Here is a 24,096-nt window from a genome sequence, read left to right as displayed (position 1 = left end):
GTAGAAAACAAATATTTTTGTAAATTATTTTTTGTCTGAGAATACTTACCTGTCACATTGCTGTTAATCCCCAGCAAATGAAAGCATCCTTGTTGATGTTTCACTCTATCTAAAACTGAGAATATAGCCATAGTCACTGAGTTTGGTTAGAGTTTCTTTCCTTTGTCTATGACAAAAACACAACTACATCTTTTTGCAGTTGCTGGATTCAAGAGGCAGCAGAATTTATTTCCTGACATTAACATGAGTGGGTCAGCATTCTCAGATAAACATAACATTTATTCTAAAACGTGTATTTATTGCTTGTTAATGCTTTAATTTTAGCACAGTTTGATTTGAAGAGTATGATGAAGATTCTTCGAGATGAGGAGAGTGGCATTTGTGTTAGTGGAACAATCAGAGCCTCAGTTGGGAGCCAAGTATCTCTGCTGCCACCTGGTGCTTCATTAATCCCAGCATGCCACTGGTTTACAGCAACTCCCAATCCAAAGATCAGCATATATAAGCCCTTTATATTCTGTCCAGGGGCTACTGTTGGGGTTTTAACAAAGTCACCAGATTTTGGAGATGAAGATCCAGCAAAACTTGTACCCAGATTTCAGGTTCAGCATTATTTATTTATTTAATTAAAGATATTGAGCATTATTAAAGAATACAACAGCCATAAAGAACAATTCATCAATGATATTAACTAAGTAAAATGATACAGAATTGAAGTGGTTACTCATAAGTCACCACTAAGGAAGCTTGTCGGTATAAAGTATATTGTTAATCAGAGGAGGAATGCAGCATGATTTGTATATATGTCATAATAACTACACATGCCAGAATAAGCACACCCAGCTGTTATGGCCAAAAAATGAATGAAAATATCTGCTCCTAATTGCAGGTGTGTCAGTTCCCTGAATGCTACATGGAGGGGTAGAAACCGGTAAAACCTGCCAAGAACATAATTATTTACTTAAAACTTTTAACCATATCTTCTTATTCCTTAAGTTTGTGGTTTAAGGCCATCAGTATATCTTTTATGTGTTTTCTCAGCATATTGATGTGTGGAACAAGGTGCAGTAAAATGTTATTTTGTGGAATACAGTACAGTAAAATGTTATTATGTGGAATAAGGTACATTAAAATGTTATTGTATGGGATAAGCTACAGTAGAATGTTATTATGTGGAATAAGGTACAGTAAAATGTTATTATATGGAATAAGGTACAGTAGAATGTTATTTTGTGGAATAAGGTACAGTAAAATGTTATTATATGGAATAAGGTACAGTAAAATGTTATATGGAATAAGGTACAGTAAAATGTTATTATATGGAATAAGGTACAGTAGAATGTTATTTTGTGGAATAAGCTACTGTAACAGTAGAATGTTCTTGTGTGGAATAGTGTACAGTAAAATGTTATGTGGAATAAGGTGCAGTAAAATGTTATGAGGAATAAGGTACAGTAAAATATTCATGTATGGAATAAGGTACATTAAAATGTTATTACGTGGAATAAGGTGCAGTAAAATGTTATTATATGGAATAAGGTACAGTAAAATGTTATTGTATGGAATAAGGTACAGTAAAATGTTATTGTATGGGATAAGCTACAGTAGAATGTTATTGTGTGGAATAGTGTACAGTAAAATGTTATGTGGAATAAGGTGCAGTAAAATGTTATTATGAGGAATAAGGTACAGTAAAATATTCATGTATGGAATAAGGTACAGTAAAATGTTATTACGTGGAATAAGGTGCAGTGAAATGTTATTATGTGAAAGAAGGTACAGTAAAATGTTATTATGTGGAATAAGGTACAGTAAAATGTTATGTGGAATAAGGTACAGTAAATTGTTATTATGTGGAATAAGGTACAGTAAAATGTTATGTGGAATCAGGTGCAGTGAAATGTTATTATGTGAAAGAAGGTACAGTAAAATGTTATTATGTGGAATAAGGTACAATAAAATATTCATGTATGGAATAAGGTACAGTAAAATGTTATTATGTGGAATAAGGTACAGTAAAATGTTATTATGTGGAATAAGGTACAATAAAATATTCATGTATGGAATAAGGTACAGTAAAATGTTATGTGGAATAAGGTACAATAAAATATTCATGTATGGAATAAGGTACAGTAAAATGTTATGTGAAATAAGGTACAGTAAAATATTATGTAGAATAAGGTATAATAAAATATTCATGTATGGAATAAGGTACAGTAAAATGTTATGTGGAAGGTACAGTAAAATGTTATGTGGAATAAGGGGCAGTAAAATGTTATGTGGAATAAGGGGCAGTAAAATGTTATTATGTGGAATAAGGTACAATAAAATATTCATGTATGGAATAAGGTACAGTAAAATGTTATGTGGAATAAGGTACATTAAAATGTTATTATGTAGAATAAGGTGCAGTAAAATGTTATGTGGAATAAGGTACAGTAAAATATTCATGTATAAAATAAGGTACAGTAAAATATTATGTGGAAGGTACAGTAAAATGTTATTATATGGAATAAGGAATAGTACAATATTCATGTGTGGAATAAGGTACAGTAAAATGTTCTTATGTGGAATAACATACAGGAAAATGTTATTATGTGGAATAAGGTACAGTAAATGTTATTATGTGGAATAAGGTGCAGTAAAATTTTATTATGTGGAATAAGGTACACTAAAATATTATTATGTGGAATAAGGTACTGTAAAATGTTATTATGTGGAATAAAGTACAGTAAAATGTTATTATGTTAAGTAAGGTGCAGTGAAATGTTATTATGTGGAATAAGGTACAGTAAATGTTATTATGTAAAATAAGATGTAATAAAATGTTATTATGTGGAATAAGGTACAGTAAAATGTTATGTGGAATAAGGTACAGTAAAATGTTATTATGTGGAATAAGGTGCAGTAAAATGTTATTATGTGGAATAAGGTACAGTAAAATGTTATTATGTGTAATAAGGTACTGTAAAATGTTATTATGTGGAATAAGGTACAGTAAAATGTTATTATGTGGAATAAGGTGCTGTAAAATGTTATTATGTGGAATAAGGTACTGTAAAATGTTATTATGTGGAATAAGGTACTGTAAAATGTTATTACATGGAATGAAGGGCAGTAAACTTTTATGTGGAATTAGGGGCAGTAAAATGTTATTATGTGGAATATGGTACAGTAAAATATTCATGTATGGAATAAGGTAAGGTAAGTATGGAATAAGTCAAACCTGTCAATAGCAACCACCTATTGGAAAGGCAAAACTGGCCTTTGTAAACATTTTTCATTTGATTTTTAAACAAATGTCATGCACCAATTATTATTATTATTATTATTATTATTATTATTATTTTATGTACATGAATCAAGAAAAGCATAAAATATGTGATATGTTGTCTCACAAATTTAGGTTCCACACAAGATTCACATTAACCTGTCATATATATTTTGTTATCACTGGCACTTTAAATGATAACTGATCTAGGTTTGTTTTGTGCATCATGACAAAACACTAATTTCACTACTAGTTTACAGCTTAGGTATGACTGTAAAACAGAGTACTGACTCTTCGGTTAGTCAACTTGTATGACTGTAAAACAGTACTGACTCTTTGGTTAGTCAACTTATATGACTGTAAAACAGAGTCCTGACTCTTTGGTTAGTCAACCTGACTAAATTAGGCTTAGAAACAGCTTTTCACACTTGAGAAACAATATTTGGATTAGGCATTTGTTCATCTCTTTGAAATCAGAAGACAGCTGGCTTATGTGAGAGGCCTGTGATGAATCAAAAGACAGCTGGCTTATGTGAGAGGCCTGTGATGAATCAAATGACAGCTGGCTTATGTGAGAGGCCTGTGATGAATCAAAAGACAGCTGGCTTATGTGAGAGGCCTGTGATGAATCAAAAGACAGCTGGCTTATGTGAGAGGCCTGTGATGAATCAGTAGACAGCTGGCTTATGTGAGAGGCCTGTCATAAGTCAAGAAAAGCCATATATGGATATTCATTTTGACAGATGAACCAAAACTTGATAGACCTTTACAGACAAGTTTTAAATATTGAATGATCCCATACCCTAGTGAAATGGGATGTAACTTGTATGGATTCTTAGAGAAGAACTTTTTTCATCAGAGATAGCTTAATTTACAGGTAAATAGGTGAAGACATCAAACTATATTTGCCACACAGGTACAGAAGGTGACTTCCATTTTTGTCGTGATCATACAGCTACTTTTTGCACCATTGAGAAAACTATATTGCTTTAACCCTTTACCCTAATACAAAACCTGCCTCATTTTCAAATCAGATATTGTCAACTTTGAGTTTCATTGACGTAGTATGCCGAGTACAAGCAAGATAACAAAACACATTTTTCACATGATATTCATTTATCTAAACAATACCTTCTCATGAGGCAAATGCTCAATTTATTTGGTTACAAAACACCTGGCTGCTGACTACGGAAGCAGGTGAACATTATATACATGACATTTATATTGGAAATTTACAGGAAGTGTGTAAATTAGAATGTGAGACCAGAGAATTGCTATATAAAGGTGACCATTCTAACAGGTTTTACTGTGTATGTGTACAAGTGTTCTGAAAGGAGAAGCAAGAATTTCTTTTCAGCTTTACATTATATTCTTTTTTTCAATTATAGGGAACAGTTGATCGTCGTCATGACCTTTACAAAGGTCATGAGAAGTTGGTTAAGCTGTTGGAGCAGGATGATCCCAAAGGTCACATGATTCTCCAGAACTTACAAGAGTTCGAGGAAAAGTGTGTCGAGGATACTGAAGAAGTCCTTAACAATTTTGATGAGAACAGTGCCATGAAAGTGACCAACCTGTTTAAGCACATGTGTGAGATTGAAAGTTTCTTCTACAAATAGAGAAAAATATTTGGCATATCTATACTTATTTGCAAGTACAGAAAAGAAGTGCTTATTGGCTTTCCTGTGTTAACAGATTAATGGCAGACATTGTACGCTTCCCAGCAAGTCAAATATTTCATATAAATTCCTTTCATTCATACCAGTTTAATCTTACAGTATTTATCTGGCATTCAGTGTGGATGATTTTTCATATTTCTCTGTTGTACACTCAAATTGGAACTAATTAGATGTTTTCACTATCGACCAGGTGTCAATATCAAATCATACTTTTACATATAACTGGATTTGTTTTTAATTCAATTCACATGGAACCTTTTGGAAACATAAAAGAGAGGGTATGTAATATATTACAAAACTGCATTCATGTCTTGTTTCCAAGCTGAGATTAGAGAGCTTGTTTTATATAGCATGTAAGATCAGTGTCACCTTAAAGGAATGCTTACACTATATGAGACTTCTTCTTTCTGCCAATTTGGAACAAAACGTGACTGTATAGTCACTGCTTCTTTTATCTATTTTTTTTAATCTCCAAAATCACTATAACATCCCTATATTGTTTTGGTGAAGCACATGCCAATTTTTTCATTCAAGTCTTTATAGAGAGAAAAGATTAGAAAGGATATAACACAATTTACCATGAACTTAAGGATGTACTCAGTGCTTGGTGAGTCATGATGATGTATATGTTAAAATTATTTATTTGTACTGCCATATGCTTTTCATATTGGCTAATTTGTGTATTCAGTGACTTAAAAGTGTGGTATTTAGTCATAATACAACTATGTCATTCTCCCTATATATTCTATGATCAGCTTATAAAATCTTCTTTTTCTAATTAATATTTTTCAGAGACCCAGTCTCTATAACTTTGACAAGTATGACTGAGATGATTGACTTTTACAGTAACTTAATAGTTTTGTGATTTTGTGTCGGAGCTTATAAATCTCACAAAAGCATAGATAATAATGTCATTAGTAGAGGGGCCTAGGGTGACCAAGTGGTGTAAGGTACTCGCCTTTACCAGTCACTGCCATTTTACTTCTGTCCACATGTCTCTGGCTCAGAAAATGTGGGTATGTGAGAATGATTGCTTGTAGCTTCCCCTAGTTTGGTGCTTTTTCACGGAGTTTTCCTGGGTTCTTCCTCCATAGTATAAACTGGCCACCATAGCCTATCGTGTGATGAAAAATGGTGTTAAACCCAAAACAACATCATCTCATTACTATACAGTGTTCGATGGAACCATTGTTTTGTTTTTGATGTCTTATTATATATGATGTACTAATTATAATTAAACAGGAAAATTGAAAAATAGTTGCAAATAATTACCATTTTCTGTACAGTATATACTTGATTATAAGTTGTCTTGACTATAAGTCAACCCCCATATAATATAAACAAAGCCAGATTGATAGATATAAAAAATAGATGAAAGCTGTGTAAAATACAATTATATTATTGAGTGGAATATGTGACAAAAATAAATTGACAACTTACAACTTGTCCTAATTAAATCCATTAAAAATCCATAATGCTTGACATTTTATATCTATATGATAATTCCATGGATTCAATTATAGGTCACATACCAGTATAAAAATGGGTCAGAATGATCTGATTCACAGTATTCCATAATATGTTAACTCCACATCTTACAAAAAAGAAATGAAAATTAAGTCCACATTTTTGTGATTAACTATTTGTATAAATGTCTCTGTCTGATATCTGGTATATATATATTGCCCAAGAATTCATCCTCATTGTCAGATAAATTTCTGAAGTCCTCCATCACTGTCTAGTCATTGTAAATCTTGCCTGACTCTGTTTCCTCTGCTTCACTGCCATATGTCAGTGCTTATGTAGAGACTGCTTTGGCTCTGTATGTAACACTTTGATCATGCAGTCTGTGAAATCTATTCAGGCTGCAACTGAACACATCTCAGTTGTGTGGCAGAAATACAGGCAATTGAAATGACCACCCACTGTTACTTGGCACTGCACAAGTATCAAGCTCATGGCTTGATCAAAGGGCTATCATGTGGGTGCTGCCTTTACAAGCTAAATTATTACGGTCAGACAAGCATAGGAAGTTGTAGAACTCTGATTGACACAGAATAATTACATGTATTGAATTCATAGGTCGATCAAAGGATTTGTCAACTGGAAAACAGAGTGCTCCCTTTACAAGCCAAGGACTTATTGGGCCACATGCACTTGCAGGAAACTTGGGAAATATTCATTTGGGAATTTAATCTAACTTATGGAAAAGGAAAATACAAATTAAATCAAAACTTTTAATGCACTAAACACTGTTTATACAGCAACACACAGATATTAATACAAATGCATGTTATTAGGACTTGCACAGAAATGAAAGTGATATACTTGCAAGTTAACTCCCGTGGTAAACAACATTGACAGACACTTCACTTTGTGGGGGATAGTATTTAATTTAACTGTAATTGTTTCAATTTATTAAAATCCAAAATAACTGTAGATACTAGTACTGTGGAATAAATACTGTCATGATATGGATAAACAGAGCGCATACCATATATGCATTTGTGAATGGCAACAGTGACATGAAAACATAATCATATTTGAATTGACAGTATCTTTGTTTATTGCAGAGTTTCCAACATTACAATAGATATTTGTATGTTGTGTGTATAAGACAACCCATAGTCTGCATGAATAGAATATTCAGTAAAAAGCATTGACTTATAAGTGTGTATATGCAGTGTTTATTAATATAAGTGCCTATATATCAGCCTGCTGCATTTAAAAATTGTGTAGTTTCAGAGTAAGACTTGTCTCAACTATTGCTAGTTGAGCTGCCTTAGCATTTACCATTTGTAGAGATGATCAACCCAGAAACATAGATAACAAACTGTTTTTCTTTGACATTGAATATATTGTCATATATTAAAACCTTAGAAAATTAGCCATGTGCTCAATCTCTGGCCATAGAGACAATTACTTCAAGAATGATATTTCTCTTAAGTCATTTTATAGTTAAATTTGTGTTAAAGGTAACTTATAACCTGTCTTGAACAGAACGTTTTTAGTTGTCTCATGTTATACATGTCATGCTACATTGTTGGAATGCTTTGTATTTGTATATCCACTGTTATCCATGTCATACTACATAGTTGGAATGCTTTGTATTTGTATATGCACTGTTATCCATGTCATAGATGTTGCATGGCATATAAGATGTGCTTGATTTGTCACAAAAAGTATAAACTCATCAGTAGTCTGTTAATTGGTACATTTTCGTTGTGTATACTGTCTGTGAGTGTAATTTTAATGTGGGATCTTCATTTCCCAGTCTTATGGTATTTTTTATTGTGCTATAAATTATTTTAAGGATAAAAGTGGACTGTCCATAGATCACTTTGCTTTCAAGTGCAAATAATGTAGATGCATTTTGTTGCATTCATTTATTGTTCAATGCAAAGGGAAAGAAAGGTATTATCAGTGTTTCTTTAAGCTTTTTTCTCTTCACGTGAACTCAGATGGCATAATTCTTGAGACATTAAAGTTATAAGTTAGTTGTTGTTTTGTATGGTATGAAGGTTATACATGGTTTACTGTGCTTTTATATTTCTTGGAACTAGACTAGTTTATTTGGAAGGGTTTATCTTCATCAAGGCTTTTTTGCAATTCTTTATATATACATTTGTAGAACTTTAAAGTGGCGCAATATTGTCATCATTGTGTTGATGTGCTGTGAATTAGTAAGACAGACATATTAAAATTGACATAAGAAGCAGGATTCTGATGACATAAACATGAACCTCTATAAGTAAGTTGAATTATGTCAAAACGTGGCTGACAAGATATAAACATTTCAAATTATTGGTACATCAGGCAGCAGTGAATAATAACCTGTAAAATAAATGTGCACCAGAGTCATAAAAGGTAATTGAAAAATGTAAATTTTAAAATATTGCTACAGTTGCCATCCTAAAATATTCCCTGATAATTTACATTTTCATCTGCTGTATTCAGTGTAATATTTGCATATGCTTTAATAAGCACACATCCATTTTAAAATGTTTATAGAAGTTGTCACTTCTAAGTTCACTTGGGTCAGTCAAAGCATATCCAGTTGGAGGAAAGAAACTGCTAAATCTATTACTTTCTCTGTACCTTCCATCATGTATGTCTAAGGTGTCATTACCATTTAAATTTATGAGTTAAATCAGTCTCTAAAACAGATTTTTACATGTCTTTTCTTGAAAAGGACCATATGGGGAGAGTGCATGAGCATCTGGAATTGAGAAGTCTTAACATAGACATAGGGAGCTAACTCTTGTAATGTCAATTCTGGTGTTGGGGACAGTATGACATCATCATTGTGCTCTAATATTCTGATCATTAACCTAATTAATTTAGACAAATTAAAAGTATTTTGTGGGTGTTATGTTGAAAATGGTATTTATATTGAATGAATTTGTACTTTTTCCTTTTGACTCAAAAGCTAAAAATAATAGTTAATGGGGTGATAGTAACATTACTAGAAAGGTGATCACATACTGTGTGTATGATGGTATAGTAAATAGCATGGCATAATAAATAGCATGGCATAATAAATAGCATGACTGAGTAAATAGCATGGAACAAACCATGATAGTATTATTTTATATTCAGACTCTTAAGTATACTACTCAATAACTCACACCCTGGTAACTCATGAACCTGCTTTATAACACTGGGTCAGTCATGGATCCCTTTTCCTTCCTACTAGAAAGTACCAAAAATTTGACCTGCATTTGTTGAATGTAAAGAAAAAATTGCAATAAAAATTGACAACTGAAACCCCATCATATTGCTCATTTTGTCATTGAAAATGGTTGATATGACTTGGAGATTTGAATCAACATTATAAAATTATTAATTTTTGATAAGAAGTCATGTATTTGAGAAGTCATGTATTTTGTTAAAATTTCTTTCCAAACAACATTCTTGGTACACTGTAAATAACAGTATGCAACAAAATTTTGATCAATGAAAATGTCACTAACGCCTACTTGAGACAGCACTTTAATAAATAAATAAATAAACATTAAATAAGATTTTTTTATGAAGTGAAATGCGTGTTTTAGTTATTTCTTTCAGTTCGGTTCAAGTGTATTGATCATAAATACAATGTGTCCTGTTGTATTTAAACGTGAAATATGTCAGTCTACCATAACAGCCATGTACGCAAGCTTTCTTTGTGAACCTAATTAAGTGCTGACAGTGTTTTGATATGTAATTTGCATAAGTATTTGTTGTATTGTTGCACCAAATTAAAAGCTGGCCTCCTTCGTATTATCATGTTAATTACGTCTTTTGTATAAAATAAAGGGGCTGGAATAAATGAAAAGTTAAAGTCCTGCAAATCCAAAACTGTGTAAGAGCTAGTGGCCAATTCAAATATCATGTCAACTCATTACAAGTGGTCAATCGAACACTGTTACAGTTTGTTTGGGTGAATGTAATGTAATTAAACTACCTTAAATTATCATACTCATTAACAAATGTGATCAACGATAGCAAGACAACCAAGTGAAATGAATACTTGATATAAAATTCTGTTTCTCAGATATGTTTTGTTGATGAGAAGCTAGTTTGTAGTTAATTTGTAATTCCTGAATTGGCACTGGGATATTTCCTCCTCAGTGAGAAAAGTTTCACTATTACTTGCAATAAAATCATGGCATCACTATTTGACTAATAAAACAAACAAAAAATTGACTTTCAACGATGACTGCTGTTTCACAAAGTAAATGTTCCTTCTTTTTAAATAAAAGGAATCTTGTTTGACTGTGAATTTGAACCAATAACTAGTCTGGTTGCCTCTGTAGTATCCTCCTAGCATTGCATTCCACAAGAGTAAAGAACAAAGCAGGAAGCAGACGGGTCAGGGAACTAAACAACTCAACAACATAAGGAGTGATGTAAAACACAATGTTTTTTGTGGGGGCCCCAAGTGGCTGAGTGGTCTAAAGCGCTCTTCATTATGGATCACTGCCATCTCACCTCTGTCTGCGGCGGTTCGAGTCTAAGATTCAGCCAATGTGGGTATGTGAGAAAGCTTGTCAGTAGCTTCTCATGGGTCAGTGGTTCTTTCCGGGGTTTTCCTGGGTTTTTCCTCCATCATTAATACTGGCCACCATGTATAGCCTATCGTGTGCTGAAAAATGGCATTAAACCCCACAATAACAACAATAACAACATGTTTTTTGTGTAGATGTGAATGTTGATGAAACCAGTTGGAATATTGTTAACGATCTCTCATCTGTTGGGTTTCTTGAAAATAAAGGTCATTTTTACATAAAAACAAATAACTTTGTTAGACAGTATGATTGATTGACAATTATTCCCAATGTGATTTTAAAAACAAGTATTCAGGCATTCAACAGACCAGTTCGCCCTGCCCCCCTCCACAGTTTTATTTGATGTCCAATGAGGATGGTATCATTTCATATTGTTATGTAGGTCCCTCGATAACTTGTGCCCTTGCTTATAGTGCGGTCTATGTTTTTGGATCCCACTGTGCACAAGTTATTGAGGGAGGTTTATTAGTTTTACAGATATACTTTGTTAAAACTTAAAGATATTTTTTCATTGTGCAAGCAAAATGTATGTTGTGATTTTATATGGCCTTTTTTATATTCTTCTTGTGTCCATTAAAGTACTGACCTTGAAATATGAGGCATATATGATTTTTGTCACAAAAGTGTTATTACTGTTTTGCTTTTAATAGTGATAATTAACTCTTTAGCATTTTCATGCCTGTTCACCGATGTTTATTTTAAGAAAATTTTGTTTGCTATGTTATTAGAATTGTGTTATAATGATTTTATATATCTGCACATGAAAAACGTTTATTTAAAAATAACGTTTGAAGCAAATTGCTCACTAGTGTAACTTTATCAAATTGCTAATTTATATGAAAAAACTCATGGTCTGTTGATTACCTTACAGTTACCAATGTATTTAGTAGAATTTCAGCCATTTCAGTGTTAATAAAAGGTTAATATTTTTCCAGAAACCATTATCAGATCATGACTCATGGTTTTGAAAGAAGTATATTTTATTATACACAAGAAAGCATGTCTATAAAGGACACTTGAGGGACAGCAACAGTGTGTCCTTTATACAAAAGTCAGATGATATGAAAATTAACAAAGGGAGACACATGCACATTGTTTTGTATGAGTATGTGTTCCTATTTCTTTATTAGTTGTAATGTTGTGTACAAATGACCTCACTATAAGGTGATAACATATAAGGAAGGTTCACTCCTATAAACAGTAGTCTTTTGGAGGAGTACTGGGATTTGAATATTATATTTAATTCTTTTAATGAGTGAATTACTGGAGCATGGTGTCTTTTGATGTTTGTACCTCATACTTGCTTAAATTGTCCTCTTGCGTTGAGAAAATAGTTTGATATTGGTTTAATTGTATTTTGTTAATAATTCTAATTATTTGCAATTGTTATATTTTAATGTGTTCATTAGTAAAAATAAAAAAAGGCATTTACCTTGTCAATGAGAAATGTGAACATGAAATTGTTCAAAAAAATGTGTAAAGATTGAAAATGACCAGTGTCCATTACTGTCTCATATATATAATATTATTTTAATTAAAGTTGTTTGATAATGGTTTAACTGCATTTGTTAATAATTTTAATTTATTGCATTTATATTTTAATTAATTGCAATTATTATATTTTAATTATTTGCAATTGTTATATTTTAATTATTTGCAATTGTTATATTTTAATAATTGCAATTGTTATATTTTAATTAATTACAATTATTATATTTTAATTAATTACAGTTGTTATATTTTAATTAATTGCGATTGTTAATTTTTAATATGTTCATTAGTATATGTACAGAAGATTAAAAATAACCAATGTCTATTACTATCTAATATTATTGGAGTTAAAATTGATATGGAATATCAAGAAAATCATCTGTTTTGAAAAGGTAACCTGTCATCCAATATATCATTTGTATTGAAAAGATAACCTAGCATCTGATATGTCATCTGTTTTGAAAAGATAACCAGTCGTTTCATATGCATGATAGGGGTCTTGTTTTTTTAATAGCGTTTGTTTATATTGGTATTACACTTAAGTGCTACTTTCTATGATGTATCCATCTCTAAAATTCCAATTCTTTGTCAAAGAGATTTGTAACTTGTTGAAGAGCAAACAAAAATAATGCATTATTTAAAGACTGTTTGTTCCTCCCGTCCATTGTGTGCATTTCTGATGTTTGTTTAATTTGGTGATGGACTGATACTTTACACTAGTACAGAGGAACCATTTCAGACTGGAATCCCTTGGGGACATATTAAATATTTGGTTTTGAGGAGTCTTTGGTTAACGGAAAATGTTTTTAGCTTTAGAAGAAAGAGATATGTTCAGGTGACCCCTCATTTACAAGTAAATATTGATATGATTTGACATATAACATTAAATGTCAAAACATGTTGATATGGTTTGACATATAAAATCAATAGTCACTACATGCTGATACAATTTGACACATAACATCATTAGCCAGTACATTTTTATAATAGTTTTTGGTGGGTAATGACGATTTCATTGAATTTTTAATTATTTCTGTTTTCATTTATTACTCTGCATGACTTCGAGCGATTTAAAGAAAAAATTGATTGTCATGTTTTTCTGATTTGGTTTTATGGATTCATTTTAATGCAAAAATTTGGCTTTCTTCATGGGGGTTTCAGTTTCCAGGAAGGGTTTAATTAATTTCAATTAAAGAAGAAAAAATGTGTGACCAAAAATTTAGTTTGATTTCATGAAAATTTTACTTTATTAAGTTTTGGTCCTAAAGGTTGCACTCTACAAACATTGTAACTTATGACAAAGAACTGTATCTTGTGTAGGTCTAGTCAAGGCTAATATGTGTTCGTAGACTTTAACTACCTTGCTGAAGGAATCATTTTCTTACACTGTTGCTTTTGGTATAATTGCCCATGTTGAGTTACAATTGGTGCAGTTTCTCAGTAACTGTTGTATGGAAGGCTAGTTGCATTCATTGTAGAGCATAGTGTTCATTGCAAGCAAAAGAACATAGACCTGCCAACCTTTATTATTTGGCTGCAAGTTTTGGCCTTTAAATTATGGACTTCTGGAATAATAACAAAATTACACAAATAAGACTGTTATGGTCAAATCTGGAAACTAGCTTATCCAGATTTGAGTTTCATATTAGAGCCAGTGGAGTCAGGGAAGCAGTATAACATTTTCAGTAGGAACTCTGATGCTTTAAATTGCTCGTAATTTTCATACATAGTGCCTGCACGATTAAGCTGGTGCTTAGAACATTGTCTAGAAATGGCATCAAATAAACAAAAATACTTTGAAGATAAAAGGTACAGTAAGCCTTGTAGAAATTTTAAGAGAACAATTGAAAGAAATATTCAAATTCTTGGAGAAAAAAAAAGCAGAAAAGGCAACAATTACATTTATCGGACATTATTTGTTGATTTTTAGTATGTCTCTTGGCAGGATAGATGATTATCATTGCCACTTGAAATACAAAATAAACGTAAAGATCATGTCCAGTTGAGAGATATAGCAAGAAGCTTTTGAGCTCCATGAGGTTTGGAACTGCAGTTTCCGAACTGTACTGGATGTAATTAAGGCCTACTTTTGCTTTACTAACCTTAGTTGAACATAATGTTTGCCATCACTGCAATAGTCTCAGATCACAGTTCTGAACATTTTTAGATGCATGTTTCCATGTTGACAATAGCAGTAGATATTTCATCATACCTTTCTGAAAAATTGTATAACTTGATGGAAATTTTTTGACTGCCTTACTAACAGAGTTGGCAGGTCAGGGTTACAGGGACTATTTTTCATGCTCCAGTGATCATGTTAAGTTTTGCATTAGCTCTGACAATTTTGAATATACAGTCATGAAACTTGAGGGGCATATTCATTTTGGAGGTACTACTTAGCAGTGGCAAAAGTAGGCAACAGAGAGCTGCTTTCCTTGCTATAGCAATGATGTAAGGTATTTGAATTATGAGATGGCTTACTGAAGAATTCTTGTTTTTAGTCAATCTTGGCAAAGGTGTGTCACATAAATCATACTCCTTATTCTAAAAACATTTTGAGCACAAAACTCACACTGTAGCTGATAGCTATAAATTAGATATACTCGGAGAGCATGTGTCATTAAATTTCAGCATTATAGTAGAGGGATGCATGTTTAAGACATCCTAGCGGTTCAGTGATTCTAACTTTGCTCTGTTCACAAACTGTCAGAATGACCATATGCTCGTAATGATTGTGATTTTTAAAAAATAATTACTTTATACATTTCAGTACCAGCTTTCTTAATGCTATTGATTTTTAGTACATTATTTTTATTTCAACTGGTAATTTTATATTTATGATGTGATGATTTTGCACATTCCATTAAATATTGATGATTTACTTACAAGATTTACTGAATGATATTAACAGCCATACCAATACTAATTACCACCAATTACAGTTGTGTCTTATTAATTAAATTCTGTTTATCAGACTGTGGTGCTAATAAGGACTCTATAAAAAGGATTAATATATTGAAATGTATTCATTATTGGACCTTTATATTATGCAAGAGAACTTACCCAACTTTATGGCTGTTGATGTTTTTCATTGGGTTAATGAAATTTCACTGTGTCCTTAGAATAAATAACTTGTAACTGAAAATTGCATTGAATAAAATTTTCAATAGACCAGTGAACATTCCAACACATGTTTTGTTCTTTCATTTTAAGGAATATATTTAAGTGTGAAGAAGGAGATATAGATATTTTGTTGTAAATTTAATAATGCTTGCAGTAATATTTTAAATGTTAAGTTGACAAAGGTGACTGTCATTATTGTGTGCAATATCCTGGCTTAGTAAGTGAAGAAATAGGATTGTGATCCATGTAAATCATAAAGTGACATGTTTCTGTGTTATATGCAGACTGTGCAATATTATACAATTAGTTGTCAAAATATTTATTCATATATGTGCAATATTCAATAAATACTGCAATGGTTCAATGACTGCTTGTAGATGCTGGAGTTTCTGCGTTTTGTTTTTAACCACATTGACGTCAGGAGTTACCAGTACCCACATTACAATGAACGTTCAAGTGTTTATCTTAACTCGAGCTTACCTTTTGAAGGGTAAATCTTGATTAGAACACATGCCCTACCACTGACAATGGAACACATTTTTGTCCTGTTTATCAAATTCTACCCTGCAAAAATATATTCTGATGTGAACTCAGTTAAGAACGTTTATGATAATGTACCATGATAGAAAGTCTTGGATTTTTTAAAAGAATTCAGTTGATGTAATAGATTTTACCCAATATGTTAAGGATTTTATATTTTTGATCCTTGAAATTTATTTTACATATCTTTTAAGGAGTTTTAACAATTGTACCTTTTATCTTGCTTGACTACATGTTTACATTTATCAGGAATGGTTTATCTAAAGTTGTTTTTGTATCTTATCTTTACATTATTAGAACTTTTAAATGGTACAGTATGACCAGTTTTGTGCTGATGTGCAGTTAAATCTGATGCATAGTTACATACCAACCTACATACATAATACATACATACCAACATACGTACATGATACATGCCAAATATTAAGCTTGGGTGAGGGAATACCGAATAGCCTCCATCCATATGCACTCAAATATGGCTTCATTAGAATAAACAGAAAATTTCATCCATTGGCCATCAATAATTACTATTTTCAACTTTTCTCCAAAACTGCCAGAACAAAGAGAATGCTGGCATAGTGTCAACCAATTTTGGCAAGGTGTGTGTTAGCATAATGGCCTTTAGAATTTCTACAAATGATGCTGATCCTCCTTCAGTTATGGACACCATGACTAATCTTTCAAGGAAAGAAAAAAACATTTAAAGAACTTATAAAAACTTAAACAGAAACTTGATTAGATAAGGCAGAATACAATCATATAAAAACATTTAACTTTTTTTTATAAACAATGCTTTGAAGTTAGATATAGGTGCCATTACTAATAATATTTAATTGAGAAAAAAAATTGTTCTAAAACATTTGACAGCATCTGGCATAGAGGGATCTGAAATTTGTACAGATGAAGCCAATCTGCTTTTAAATTTGGCTACCATTGCTAAGATAAAAAAAAAACACTGAGTGGCTTCCTCACAAGGAGTTGAAAGCTCAGCAATATCCCAGCTGTTGGAGAAATGTGATTTGCTCATACAGTCTGGAAAAAGCGTTGACTACTGTAGGCTGTTTAGTCACATTGGTATTAAGGTTAATGAAAGGGCAGCAGAAGTAGTCAAAACTGTCCCCCAGTCACACATTTACTAATCTCAGATACAAGGTACATAAATTAGCATGTTCCTCATATTTTGGCAAAATATGTTGAATGAAAACACAGCATAAAAGCTTTAGAGCATAAACTCATTAATGCAGAGTTTCATCCCATGTATAAAAACAAACGATTAAGAATCGGGCAATCATACCTGATTTGTACATACCTCCTGTAAGGTGAACCATGATCAGATTGCATAATTTGACGGGTGCTACTGACAGTGGAAGACTTTGTCATGTACATGTTGACATGCAACCAGAATAGAACAAAACAGAATGGACAAGATAAAGTGGTAACCCTTTCTTGCAATACACGCCGTCAGAAAGCAGGCCTTATTTCCCGCTATCATTGCTCTCAGTACCATACTAGAAGGTTCCTGCTTTATGTTAGGAACCAAAGCTCCTAATCCTCCGAGTTTGATCCCTATGGAGACAAAGTTAGAAAATCCACAAAGTGCATAAGTGACTATGACCTCTGACTTGACCTAAAATAAGCAAAATTTTGTCTATGAAATTTCAATTTTGGAACATTTATAAAATGAATAAACAGTATATTGTCGTTATTTGTATTCGTCGTTAAAACTTCTGTTAAACGAGAAATGAAGCATATTTTTGATACTCTCGTGAAGATCATTCCACTGCTGGTAATGTTGAGTGAACCAAAATGTATGCCACTTGAGATTCTGGTGTAAATAGGAACCATTTGTATTAACACTCCCAACGTGTTTATGGAACAACGTGACTGAAAGGAGTAATCAATATTTTCCAAAAAGAAATTCATGTATGAAGTTCTATATTAATTTATGCACCTTAAAAGGTTTTATTTTTCCTTTTTGTGCTAAGTTCTTCCAATCCTGTTTCAACACACACAAATTGCAGAGAAGCATCCTTTGACAGTTCAGTTAGCGCATTATAAAAAAGGAGTTTAGTAGAAAACATCATTACGATAACATTCTTTCTACAAGAAATGTTATTTTTCGAAAGTTTGCTAATCTGACAGACATTCTTATTAAATATGATCTATATAAACCGACGATATAAAGTTTTAATTTAAAAGTTATGGTGTTTATTTGTTTGTTAAGAGTACACGTTCAGTTGATTAAATTTCCCATGCCACTGCATTGATCACCCAAATCATGATAGGAATTATAGATCCCAAACAGCAGTGACCGTAAGATGGCCCCATGTGGAGGTCTAATAACAACAACATTATTTTATGATAATCATTTGGTGTCTGCAAAATAAATAACCAGGAAATCAAATTAATATATTAGGAAAAATACTCTACCAGCAGTATAATTTAATAATACTTACTGGTAAGTAAGTCTTTTAAGGTTGCAGTGCTATTTGTGATAATCTGTATCAAATTCAACTTGAAGCATATTCCTTCTTGCTCATACGATGGAAATGAAACCATCGAGTATTTATTCCTAATTGTCCAAACTAATAAAGACAAGGCATAAATGATTCATTCAATTATTAGGTTTACGAACCTTTATGCAGTGTTGAATTCCATTGAGACAAAACAATAGTTTGGCATCTTCAGAGAAAGGTTAAAGCTACTGGAAGATTCGAACAATTAACTATTATGCAATCTCTATCTCCCTCTCTCTCTATATTGATTAAAATTGTTTTAAATGCGATGTTTCTTATTTACATATCTGAATATCATTTTTAGGGAATACAATCCGAGTCGAAATTATCTTTGTCCAGTTACATTACGTGTTATTTTACAATATAAAAGAAATAAAATGTGTTTAAACTGAATGAAGAGCATACATACTGAATCGGAATAATTTAGCGTGCTTCGTTGATCTCATCTCTTTCAAGATAAACAAAACCCGTAATAAAATGCATTACCAAAGATATCGAGCCAGTATTCAGAGGAAATAGCAAAACTTGAATATGTGTTATAAAAGGCCAGGACGCTTTTGGAACGCACTACGCAAAAATGGTATCCGTTAATTTGAATTACTTATATTAATGGAGGGAGACTCCAGCGTTTCCTTTCTTCCTTATTGAAATACAATCGATTGGTTGCACTCTTGAGATCCATATTGTTTGGGTGTCACAGAGACGATGTAAAATTAAATATTTTTGATAAAGCTTTATCTTTTGAACATCTGGTTTGACTACCATGAGATTTAAATTTAGCTTGGTTCTATCAAGAAGCCAGAGTTTCTTTCCATTATACCACTGTGGCGTGTCCAATGTAATGTTTAATTCTGATCTGATCTGGTGACGAACTTCTTCTTTAATAACGATTTTCATTCCTCTGCCGTATGTTGAAGATGTCTGTATGATCTTCAATAAACAGCAGATGAATACTTACATTTAATTTAATTGTTTGTTTGTTTTAATTTTTTGAAATTTCATTACATGTTATTGTAATGTAATATTGTTTGCTGGACTTTACCTTGTCAAAAATTGAGTTCATTTCTGCTTGACATGAGTAGTAAATGGGGGCACTTTACCGTCAATGGGAATTAGCATTACAGAGACCCCTGGGTCAGATTAGCGTCAAGGGAAATTTAACATGGAGAAAAATCGTGGGTCAGATTAGCGTCAAGGGAAATTAACATGGAGAAAAATCGTGGGACGGTTTAGCGTCAAAGGAATTTAAACAGGATGGGACTTTATAGCGTCAAGGGAAATTGAACATGGGATTTTTTTTTTTTTTTTAAATTTTTTTAAAAAAGGGGTAGGCAATGGAAAGGCTATCTCTTTTCGAGAAATATGGCTGGCCCTGAAAAGGGCCTTTGGGTTTATGTTAATATTAATATTAACATAGATGGCATCTGTCACATCTTCTTCTTCTTCTTCTTAAACTCCTTCTAACTGCCGGTCCATACACAAGTACCCTCTTGAGACATCCTTGTCTTTCTATGTAAACTCTCCTCATCCATTGACTAGTATCTGTCCTATCAACAACAGTCCACTTGGACCTGACATACATGAGCATGTCCGTCCTAAACATCATGGAAGACACAAGGGTGGATGACTCAACTGCGGTCCACATCTTGAAGCGACGAGAATAGGTGAATCAATGCAGTGAACTGCGCTTATTTATAGGTACAGGAAGGATTGAAACAGATTGAATTCATTCACCAATCCGAACACGCGTTACAAAATTCAGTCAGCTCGCATCCAATCCGAAGAGAGCAGTCTGTGACGTCACGTGGTCTATATAGATTTGTTAGCGCTTGTGTGCAGTCAATCTATGCGACAGTGATTCAACATGACGGAAACTCAGAAAACGATCCATTGGGGTGCACCAGCAGGGGAGACTGCCCAAGGGAATCCGGACTTACTTTCAGAAGAGGTACATTGGGATTTTGTGGATTTTCTTACCTCGCAAGAATTTGTTCCGGAACCTTCGTTACCTTCTTCATTACCGCAAATGGAGAATTTTAGACAGAGACAGAAAGAAGAATTGGAGAAATTTATGCAACGACAAAAGGAAGCGGAACAAGCTTTTCTCCTACAGCAACAGCAACAGCAACAAGAAGAGGTAAGAAAAAAACAACAGCAACAACAGCAAGAAGAAGTAGCAGCAAAGAAACAAGAGGGTGAAAATCAAACGGCTACGGTACTGTTGGACATTTTAGCGGAGTTAAGAAGTCTGAAACAAATGTATCAGACTTCTTTATCACGACCGAAGAGAATACGACCTTCCCGAGCTAAACACGCCAACCCTGTGACTAAGCCTGTCCTACCACCCTTAGTGATTTCAACCCAATCATCAGAAGTAGGCCTTGGCCGTGGCAAAGGCTTAAGGCAGTTAAAGTTGATTGGTTAAACTCACTTCTACACCATAAAGAAAAAAGGCCCTTTTCAGGGCCACCCACATTTCTCGAAAAGAAATACAATTTCAATTTGCCAATAACTCAAAAATAAACCCCACCCATTTTACCCTTATAGTACGTGTCTGTGTATGAGTGCTTGAGTGTAGCTTCTTATTTTAAAATCAAAGCTCAAAGACACTTACCTTATATCATTCATGTATTCTTTTATCCATTTTTTTACAATCCAATTCACAATTCACCACAGAACACTTTAAAAAGTTCGTACACTTCTTCTTTCTCATTATTTAGCCTCTCTGTTTTTTGAATTTCTTCACCGTTTTTTTCTCATTTTCTTCCCTTCTTCTTTTCTTCTCCTGTTTCTTTGCCTCTTTTAAATAGAATTGTCTTCTTTCTTCCTCTTCTTCCTCTGAAGAATCCCTCTCTTCTTTCGAAGAATCCCTCTCTTCTTCCGAAGAATCCCTCTCTTCTTCTGAAGAATCCTTCTTTTCTTCTGACTCCTCTTGTTTCTTTTTTGGGCAATCTGGAGACCAATGTCCTTTTTCTTTACAATAATAACAGGTATCTTGACTTTTGTCTTTTTTAGCCCCTGTTTTTTTTTTTTTCTTTTTTGACGGTCTGGACACTCTGAAGACCAATGCCCTTTCTTCTGACAGATATAGCAAGTATCTTGACTTTTATCTCGAAAGGAAGGAGAGTAGTCCGTCGGCTGGTCTGAAGAGAATTTTCTAATGACCCCTCGCAAAGCTCTGACGAAACGTTCCATCTGGGTAGTCTCTTCCATCGTTGTGCTCGGCTTGAGAGTGAAATGAATAGTGAAAGGACAAGACACACACCCTTTTTATATACGCTAGTTTGCCAAGACTATAAATTAGTCTATGGTGTTTAAACTTGAGTCATTTGACGTTTTACACTCAAGATGAAACGATCCTATTCATTCGAGAAGAAAGAAGAAGAAGAAGAAAGTAAGAGGCAGAAACGTGATCTATCGCCTCGTACCAGGGCTGAAATCTTGGCACAAATTCATGCCAGTGATTTTGAAGAGGACATGAGTGAACCAGAATCCGAACCCTCTAAACCAAGTTCACCACCCTTAGTCAACCCTGAAAAGTACTATTCCATTCGAGAGACGGAAAAGCGCTCCTCTAGAAAATTTAGAACCATGGCTTACACCTACACGGTGAAGTTTAAAGATTTCAAGGCCGACGTACCCTTGGAGAAAGCAGAAGGGTTTATCACCAAGATGTGGGATTCTTTGCTCACCGCACTCAAGCGACAATGTCAAGCCAAAGAAGACGATCGCTTGACACTATCCATAGATCACGACGGTTTGAAATCCCCTGTTTGGATCGAGTTTAGCAGACCCGCAGAACTGACCCCTTCCAAAGTCATGGACAAGATACAACAGGTGCAACAATCTAATGACCAGTTTGACATCACCGATGGTAAAGCCACACTGAAAATGGCCCACGTCTCTCCTCCTCAAGGGACAGGACGCAAAAAGATGTTATTGGTGGACGACCTTCGCAACACCAAAAAGAGTCTCGTCCGAATTAACAACCCTCAAGACCAGATGTGTTTAGCCCGTGCCATCGTGGTGGGACGAACCTATGCCAACAAGAACGACACGGTAGAATGGAAAAGAACCTGGAACACTATTCAACAATCCGACCGAGCCAAACAACGAAATGAAGCAGAACTCCTGTTACAACAAGCTGGCCTGTCCAAAGACACACCCTGTGGCATTCCTGAGATGCAAAAATTGCAAGATGCCCTAGCTCCACGCTACACCTTGAAAGTGCACCCTCAAGAAATGCGTGGAACTCTGTTGTTTCGAGGCCAAGATTTTAAGGACGGAAAATACATTCATGTCTATCATCACGATGACCATTTCGATACCATTACCAGTATCACTGGATTCCTGGGATACAGTTATTATTGTGAGAAATGTGACTATGGTTATAACAATCGAGAGCAACACAAGCATTGTGGAATGAAATGCTCAGGATGTTTGGCCTCTCCACCCTGTCTGAGCGAAGGACAAGTGCCTTGTTCGACTTGTTTGCGCACGTTTGTCAGTCCTACCTGTTACCAACAACATCTGAAGACGCAAGGTTCACAGCAGAAATGTGCTTGTCAACTCTTGAGATTGTGCCCAACGTGTAGACAATGCATACGTACCAATAGTACCAAGGCACACGTATGTTCAGGAAAAAAAAAATGTCACATTTGTCACCGCATCGTGGACTTGGAACACCAATGCTACGTGCAAAAATACCAACCCCCACTAGAGATAGAGGACGGTCACAAGAAGAAAGGCAATTTCATCTTTTTCGATTTCGAATGCATGCAAGAGACCGGCATTCACATTCCTAATTTCTGCGTGGCTCATCGAGCGTGCGAGAAGTGCATTCAAGAACCTATCTTCAGTCATTGCCCTCACTGCAGCAAGATTCCCGGAGGGCGTGAAAAAATCTTTCGGGGACCAAACACGTTAGCCGATTTTGCCCAATGGGTCTTAGACCCCATCGACAAGACGTGGAGCCAAGAGGACATCGAACGTTACGGAGATTGTCATCGTCATGCCACGGTGATGGCTCACAATTTTTCCGGATACGATGGACAGTTTCTTCTCAGATACTATACGGAACAAGGCACCGAACGTCCTAAAGTCACTTTGAACGGAGCCAAAATCATTTTCATGCAAGTGGGACAAGTACAGTTTAAAGATTCGATGAGTTACTTAGCCATGCCTTTGAGTCGAATGCCTAAAACGTTTGGAATGACAGAAATGGCTAAAGGGTACTTTCCACACTTTTTCAATACGGAAGCCAATCAACATGCCGTTCTACCCCATTTACCTGAGGCTCACTATTACGACCCCGACAACATGCGTACCGAACAACGAGAAGCTTTCTACGCTTGGTACCAGGCTCATGCCTCTGACCCCTTCGACTTTCAGGAAGAAATGTTAAAGTATTGTCGTTCCGACGTGGA

At 34.0% G+C, this 24,096-nt stretch overlaps 1 protein-coding gene across 1 annotated transcript in view; it reads left to right on the top strand.

Moving 5' to 3' along the window:
* LOC149776271 (secernin-2-like) overlaps positions 1-15,990 on the top strand; it is a 46,095-nt gene extending 30,105 nt beyond the window's left edge. The window contains exons 6-7 of the mRNA XM_089942706.1: positions 325-602; positions 4,660-15,990. Coding sequence (XP_089798832.1) covers positions 325-602; positions 4,660-4,890 — 509 coding nt within the window. The 3' untranslated portion in view covers positions 4,891-15,990. The remainder of the gene's footprint in view (positions 1-324; positions 603-4,659) is intronic.
* The last annotated feature ends 8,106 nt before the right edge of the window (positions 15,991-24,096 follow it).

This window comes from Sinohyriopsis cumingii, chromosome 18 (assembly GCF_028554795.1).
Source record: "Sinohyriopsis cumingii isolate HCF-2022 chromosome 18, ASM2855479v2, whole genome shotgun sequence".
Taxonomy (NCBI): Eukaryota; Metazoa; Mollusca; class Bivalvia; order Unionida; family Unionidae; genus Sinohyriopsis; species Sinohyriopsis cumingii.
Note: the sequence above shows the minus strand (reverse complement) of the source record. Positions and strands in the feature narration are given on the sequence as shown.